The sequence below is a fragment of the Telopea speciosissima genome, chromosome 9, assembly GCF_018873765.1.
Source record: "Telopea speciosissima isolate NSW1024214 ecotype Mountain lineage chromosome 9, Tspe_v1, whole genome shotgun sequence".
NCBI classification, from domain to species: Eukaryota; Viridiplantae; Streptophyta; class Magnoliopsida; order Proteales; family Proteaceae; genus Telopea; species Telopea speciosissima.
The window spans coordinates 14,727,665-14,734,907 of record NC_057924.1 but is presented as its reverse complement, the minus strand read 5'-3'; the positions used below and the strand labels follow the sequence as shown (position 1 = coordinate 14,734,907).

The 7,243-nt window shown below is 37.8% G+C and overlaps 1 protein-coding gene across 1 annotated transcript; it reads right to left on the bottom strand.

The window, feature by feature from the left end:
- Positions 1 to 5,317: 5,317 nt before the first annotated feature.
- On the bottom strand, positions 5,318 to 6,599 carry LOC122639455. The gene is made up of 3 exons (XM_043832319.1): positions 6,305 to 6,599; positions 5,889 to 6,114; positions 5,318 to 5,771 (listed from the first exon to the last, which is right to left on the bottom strand). The coding sequence occupies exons 1-3, from the start codon at positions 6,572 to 6,574 to the stop codon at positions 5,347 to 5,349; spliced, it is 921 nt and encodes a 306-aa protein (XP_043688254.1). The 5' UTR covers positions 6,575 to 6,599; the 3' UTR covers positions 5,318 to 5,346.
- Positions 6,600 to 7,243: the final 644 nt, after the last annotated feature.

The window sequence follows — 7,243 nt, the reverse complement described above, 5'->3', positions numbered from 1 at the left end:
CTAGGCGAGCCGTCTTCATGACTTCTCCTGATCATGTTTTATGTTTTGTTTTGTTTTTTTTTTTTTTTAACTCAACTTGGGTGACTTGTCCGAGTCAAAGCATGGTTTTTTAATTATGTATGGTATAAATCTTTATTTTGTTTTTATTATTTAATGTGTTTTTTTGTGCATGGTTTTATTTTATTTTTACGTTTTGCATCCATAACACTACTGTCTAATTTACAGGAACTTTCTATATTTATTTCTAATTCTAGGCATTATTTAGTAATAACGGTATTTTCAACATATTTTACTATACACAAATTTTATATTTAATTTTTTTTTATGTTATTAAGCATGTTGAGAATATTTTCCATTTTACTTTATTTTTATCATTATTAAGGCATTTTTTTAAGGATTTTATGTATTTTTGAGCATTTTATGCATTGTAATAATTCTGAATTATTTATTGCAACTTTACGACTGCTTGGTATTCTACATATTAGCCAAATGCGTGTATATTTGATATTTTAAGTTTTATTTTGGGACATTTATACCAAGTAAATAGGAAGAATAGTTTAACTGGATGGACCGAGATGCTTAACATCTTCCTTGATCCATAGCCTATCTTGAATCCATTCTCTTGTTTTGATCGGTCTCCATTGGAATCGCAAATGGAGTCATTTTTTATTTTTGGATCCTAGACCATAATCTAAGTGGCAATTTCTTATTTTCTTCTCTTCTAAGAGGATGATAAGATTCCCTTCCAAAGAAGGGGATGAAAATTCACTGTTCTCACACTTAGGATAAAAAAGATTGACATAGTCTTGAACAATCTACATGTGGTAAGGCTGTTTAGTCCATAAGTTCTCTAAAACATTAGGAAAAACTAAATAAATACAAAAAGACCTAATTGGTTAAGGAAAAGTTATTCCTCAAAGGAAGGTCAAAAAACTTCCTATGTTCTGCCAAGAATTTGGGTCTTGTTCTTCTTAGAAGGATTTTTATTTTTTAATTTGGGTAAATATTTTGTAAAAAAAAATTTCTAGATAAGCCACTCAGAGAGGTTTTATAAACGGACCATTTATTTTTGTCACGTGGCAATTCCAACTATTGAATATTTAGGGAAATGGCCTAAATTGATCATGTAATAAATTTCATACTCAAATTCAATTAAATATTCTCACGACGTCCATGCATCTTGTACTTAACAGCCGCACATCTAATAATTTTTATATGTACCCTCTCCATAGTCCTTCATCTTTCAATACTTGATTTTGCCACTTGGCAAACTTCTATTGGGATGAAACTTCACATGTGAGTAGAGGAGCCTAAGGTCTAGGGCTACAACACTGTTGGGATGGGTCGGACCTTTTAAAACCCCAACCCAACCCTGAGTTCCCTTAGTTGGGCCTAGGCCCAACCCGGCCCTGACTCAGGGCCAAAAAAATTCAACCCTAACCCGCCCTCAGGGTAGAGCCGGGTTGACCCTGATTGGCCCTGACCATGGGGAGAAGGGAGATGCATGGATTGGCCAGGTTAGGAAGAAGAAGAAGAAGAAAGAAGAGGAAGGAGAACACAAAAAACACAGGAAGAAGAAAGCAGGGTCGGGTTGGGCCAGCCGGGCTTAGCCTGAGGCCTCAACCCTGACCCGACCTGGCCTTGACCTAGGACCGGAAATTCTCAGCCCTATCCCACCCTCAGGGCTAAGGTATCTCAACCCAAGCCTTGATCGGGTTCACAGTGGGCTCAGGTCGTCAAGGCCAAACTTGCACCCCTAGTAAGGTCCACTTGTTTATAAATTTACCGCCTCATCTAACCTAAAACGTCGCAGAACCAAGATGCATCTAGAGAACCCTCTCTAGACTCACCCGCCTAGAAATTTCGCTCCCAAATGTCTTTGGAACCATCATAGAGAAACTTATCTATGTTTTTTTGTAATTTTTCAACATCAATAATGATAGTTGATATTTTTTGTTATTTCATTTTCAATAACGTAATAATGCCAAGAGATAATAAGAAGCAACACAAGAGCCAAAGTCCTGTTAAACATAGGGAGGGTATTATCGATTTCTTCCTGTAGGGAGGATGTTTTGGGATCCTAGGATAATGGCTGAACCCTACACTATAGCTGTAGGAAAACTCTCTTCTTTTGTTCTTTTATGGGTTGGCTTTTAAAATATGTTTTTGGGGGTGCTGTTCTCTATGCCGCAGTGCAGGCTGCACCAGGCACATGGGGGTGGGTGCAATGACCATCCTACCCCTGCATAGGCTGCCCATGTGCCTGAGCACAGCCTGCACTGCGACACAGAGAACATTCTCCCCTTTCTTTTTTTTTTTGTTTTAATTATGGTTGAGGAGAACCATAGTTTTAAAATAGGATCAGGTTCATAATAGCAGTTTTGACAAGTTAAAACCGTGTTTTTTAGAAAATTAATTTACAATTTTGAAAAATCAACAAAAGGAGAGAAATAAATAATAAAAGCTAAGCAATTCTATTGCAATAGCATTGCTAGCCTAGTAGATAGATATATATATTCTACCCAAAAAAAAAAAAAAAGATATATATATATATATATATATATTGGTAAGGGCCTAGTAGATATTTTACAATTTAATTTAGAGGTGTGAGATTAAATTTTCCATAGATGTAGTTATACATTTAATCGCCGATGTACGAAGCAATCAAACCAAACCAAGTGGTTTTAAGAAACCAGACGGTTTTTAGAAAAACTCCCCCGTTTGATTTTGATTTTTGTGTAGGGCGATTCTATGCCTAGATCGAATTGAAGAGGGGTGGATTCTCATCCTATCCGGTTCATCCGGTCTGGTTTTAAAAACTATGGTGGGAATCTTCAAGAAATTATGGTTAGAGAAAAATATCTCTACTTGGTGGTGTTTCCTACGCCTCCCCAGGGCAACGTGAGATGACGTCTCTGCCCCTAGGTAGATACCCAGATGTGCTCATCTATTGGCCCAGACGCTTGTGTAGAGACCTTGTGACCAAGTAGAGATCTCTTGCCCTTAAGGTTAATGTCATTCAAAATCAATTACCTCGAGTGATAGTACCACGATTTTAGTGCATGTTTTCGTTCACTTGCAAAATCGATACGATACCGATACGATATTGGCAAGGATCAGCCATTTCGGATAAAATTGCCCCTAATTTTCCTTTTAAAAAAATAAATTTTAATTGTTTTACCCTTTGTCCGTACCATGTCACTGACACGATATCGATACAGTATCAAGGTCGGCTATTGTCAAAACCGTTACGTATCATTCGATATGGACGATACGAGAAACCGATACCTCAAAACATGAATAGTACTTATGTTGCTTTTTATTATGGGGGAAAAGAAGTGATTGTCATGAGGGTCCGTGAATTTTGTCTTCTCCGTGAAGGTGACATTGCCTTGCCATGTGCCCAAACTTGGATGGATGTGGGTGGTTCATGGGATAGATCATCTCAAGTTTCAAGTTTTAGCATGAACCAACCATGTCAAGCTGTTACAAAGTGCATCAAGGTTTCACAAAATAACAAGAATGTCGTTGCACTAAAATAGAATATAATCTAATGATATTTTCATAAATTTTGTCACTTTGAACTCAATTTTGACCTTACCTCCACTATTTGTTTTGAGCTAAAGCTTCACAAATGAAGTGGTTGTGGATCTTTCATCACTTAGATCCACTCATGTAACCCAAGTGGCTGGTTGTGTTAGAAGAGAAAGTTCTTTATCCCCCGAGGTCCTCTTATAGAGGGCTGAAATGATCATTTCACCTCCTGACTGAATATTATTTGGGTGAGGTCCACCCCTCTTTTATTAGAGGCACTAGGAAATCGTACCAGACAGGAGAACCGCAAGTGATAAAAATTCCACAAACCATTGAGACATGTAATAAATCCCATCTAAGAGTGGGCTAATTAATATGTATAGCCTTACTCTCTGTTAGGTTGCTGCTTGGAATTTACCTATTTGGTTAAAGTTCTTTTAGATTAGTACAAAGTTTTGCCACATGAAAAGGGTGTTGTGATAATTTCAACCTCCTAGATGTCTAGGTATGGTTTAGATTGATCACTTATTAAACCTCAACTTTGGTTCAATCTTTTATTTGTATATTCCCTTTCTGTTTTTTTTTTTTTTTTAAGTTTTCAATTTCTTCTTAAAAAAAAAATTTTTACCAGATTTTCAAAGTTATATTTTACCAAATTTTTTAAAACTTGACATATGAGCGGATGAAATTTTGCTGCTACACTTGTACATGGCAGGAATGTTTCTGCTATAAGGCTGGTAGCCAAGGAAATGAGATCTTAAAGGGTAACTTAGAAAATATTAAAACCTATGAGGGTATTTATGAACGCAAAGGGGAAGTGAATTATTCCATTTCTTTTGATGCTAAGCCTTGTAGCAGGAACATTCCTACTACAAGTGTAGCAACAAAATAATCTCCACATATGAGCAAGGGACTTTAGGACCTACATGTTTACAAAATTTTAACTCGATCCAATCTAGAACTTTGAGATCTACATGTTCACAAAATTTCAAATCCATCCAATCTAACATATGACAAACATTTGTGTCAGAATAGAGATATACCCTCAAGAGTTATTAGACTAGAAAAAAAAATCTCCCTAATGTCATTTGAATTCGATTAGCATTTGTCTGCATAAGGTGCTAAAATTATCCTCAATTCTTTTGGGTGGAAAATAGAAATAGGTCAAAATGTCATTGATTTAGGTTGGGTTGAGATAATCCATATATCATTTATATTTTGGAGACTAGTTAAGGATGATCATATTAAAGTTGATTTGGGAGTGGCTACGATACATGATAAGCTATGAGAAAATCATATGAGATAGCATGACAAAGTTCAACATAGACCTTTAGATGCTCCAGTATGGACTATGGAGGAGTGATTTGATCAGATTGGAAGAATTAAAAGAATTAGGAACCAACCTAAAATGACACTAGAAGAAATGAGGAAAGACATGCATTGCTTAAGCCTTGTATCAAATATAACCTCGAATAAGAGCTCATTTGAGGGCACATATCCATGTTACTGATTCCATTTAATTGGGATAAAATGGCCTGCCTTAGAAGATGAATTTTTTTTTAAAGTAAAACTAATAAAATACAATGAAAACTAGTTAATTGACTCCATGATTTCATGATCCATAATTCAATCCATTTTTATTTCTATTCTCTCTTGAAATATACAAAGGTGAAGGAAGGGTGGATAATGTACAGGTCTTAGGAACAGTAGTGGACCACAAACAAGTCTCAAACCTATACCCCAAAACAACACCCAAAACCAACAAAAAAATTACAGAAAAAAGAAAAAAACAAAACTTTGTTCTGGAGTAGATTAGACCACCTCAACAGCCTTAGGTTGTAAGGTGGGCAGCTTTTCAAGCAAGTCAAATGTTAGCATAGAAGCCCTAGGAGGTTTGGGTGGTCGATCGGAGATTGTTGTAGAGAAGAGCGGCGCCGGTGCTATCCGTTCACAGGTGCCAAACCACTTAGCCTGCATGTACTTGTGTTTTCTCCATGGTCCCATATGCATTTTGTTCTCCTTCATGCATTTCTTAGCTGCCGAACAGAGTATCTTAACCAGGCTTTTTAGCCTTTCCCCCTTTCCAACTAGAACTTCCGGTAGCCGGTTGATTAGCCGGTTATATTCATCGCTAGCTCTTGCCATCTCAAACTCTGCCCGGAAATTTAACTCTATTAAAACCCTTACTTCTCCTTTCTTGGAGGATTTATCGATAACATCTAGGTAGGTATGTTCTCCTGTGATGATGAAACAGAAACAAGCACATACATGAGATCAACTGAATGACAGAACGGAAAATTAAATTTTGAATTGGGGTAAGAAAAGCCTTAATTTCGTCTGGTTTGGTTTTATACCTGATGGGATCTCCGGTGAACTTCTCCACTTAGATTTGCAAATGGCACAATTGAAACCGGCATTCCGAAGACGTTCAGAAATGTCTCTGCGCAAGCAATTCCGGCAACCACCAGGGACGGGATTCCGGCAAACACAAACATTTCCTGCTTTTTGGGATTCTCTTAAAGCCTCTTTAGTGGCCTGACGGATCCTTGACTCCACAGAACTTGTTCTTGACAAGGTTGCCTGTAAATCGGTGGAAAAGCCAGTTAATCGTTGCTTCTGTACTATCAAATTCTCATAAAATGACACAAACAGAAGTTTTTTTTTGACAAAAGAACGAATCTCAGGTGGAACATCGTGACAGGTTTTTTTTTCTGAGCCATTCTAGTGGTGGCCCATATGTTGCAGAGTGGTTGGATTATGTAAAACTTACATTGAGAAGCTGGTGCTGAGTCTCCCAGAAAGCTTTGCTCTCTTCAGCGCTGCTAGCATTTTCATCTTGTTCCTCTTCGTCGCCGGCATCATCACTGTACCTACCGCCGGAATCGGTACTACAGGAAGATTCCGACCACTCTTCTCCTTCCTCTAGAAACCCAAAGAACATATCGTGAAGACTCGCTTTTTCCCCGAGAAATTTGATCTCATAATCACCTAGTATCAGATTCCGAGATTTCACCGGAATTCTCGCCGTTGCTCCGGTCATTGCTTCTGTCCAAATTCTGATATTTGAGACTCCTTGACTCACTCACGTGTTTGAAAAGAATGAAAGATAAACGAGATTTATATAAAGCCGCAACTCGCAAGGCAAAGGAAGTAAAGAGATGGTTAGGGTAACGGGACCCACCTGCCAACGTGGACGAACGAGCCGCCGCGAACATGACTTTGTCTAGCTGTGGTACATGTGTCAGATTAGCGTTGGTGGATATAACTAGACGATTAAGTTGTTGGGGGTAGAGGGCTTAGGAAATAGATTAAACAGCTGGGATCCACGTCGGTCTGGGCCCCACTTTGCAATAATGTGAGGTTCCGGAATTATCCGGATATACTCGGAAGACTCGGACACGAATATTCTAATAATAAATATTTATTTGATGCTGATTTCTTTATTTTTATTTTTTAAAAAGAGAAGTAATTTTCTGTAAGGCAGTTTGGCTTAGGCCAATTCTCCTATGTGTTTTATTTCGGGATCGGAGGTGACTTTTCACATGAGGAGGAGAGAGTGCTAGTGTAGCATTCTATTGCCCTTTTTTAAAATACTTTTACACTTTTGATTTCGAAAGAAATGTTATTTAAAATGGTTTAACGATGGAGGCTTATCTTGAGTCTTTACGTGTGGGAGCCACCATCACATCTTTGTATTGGCGTCGCCAAG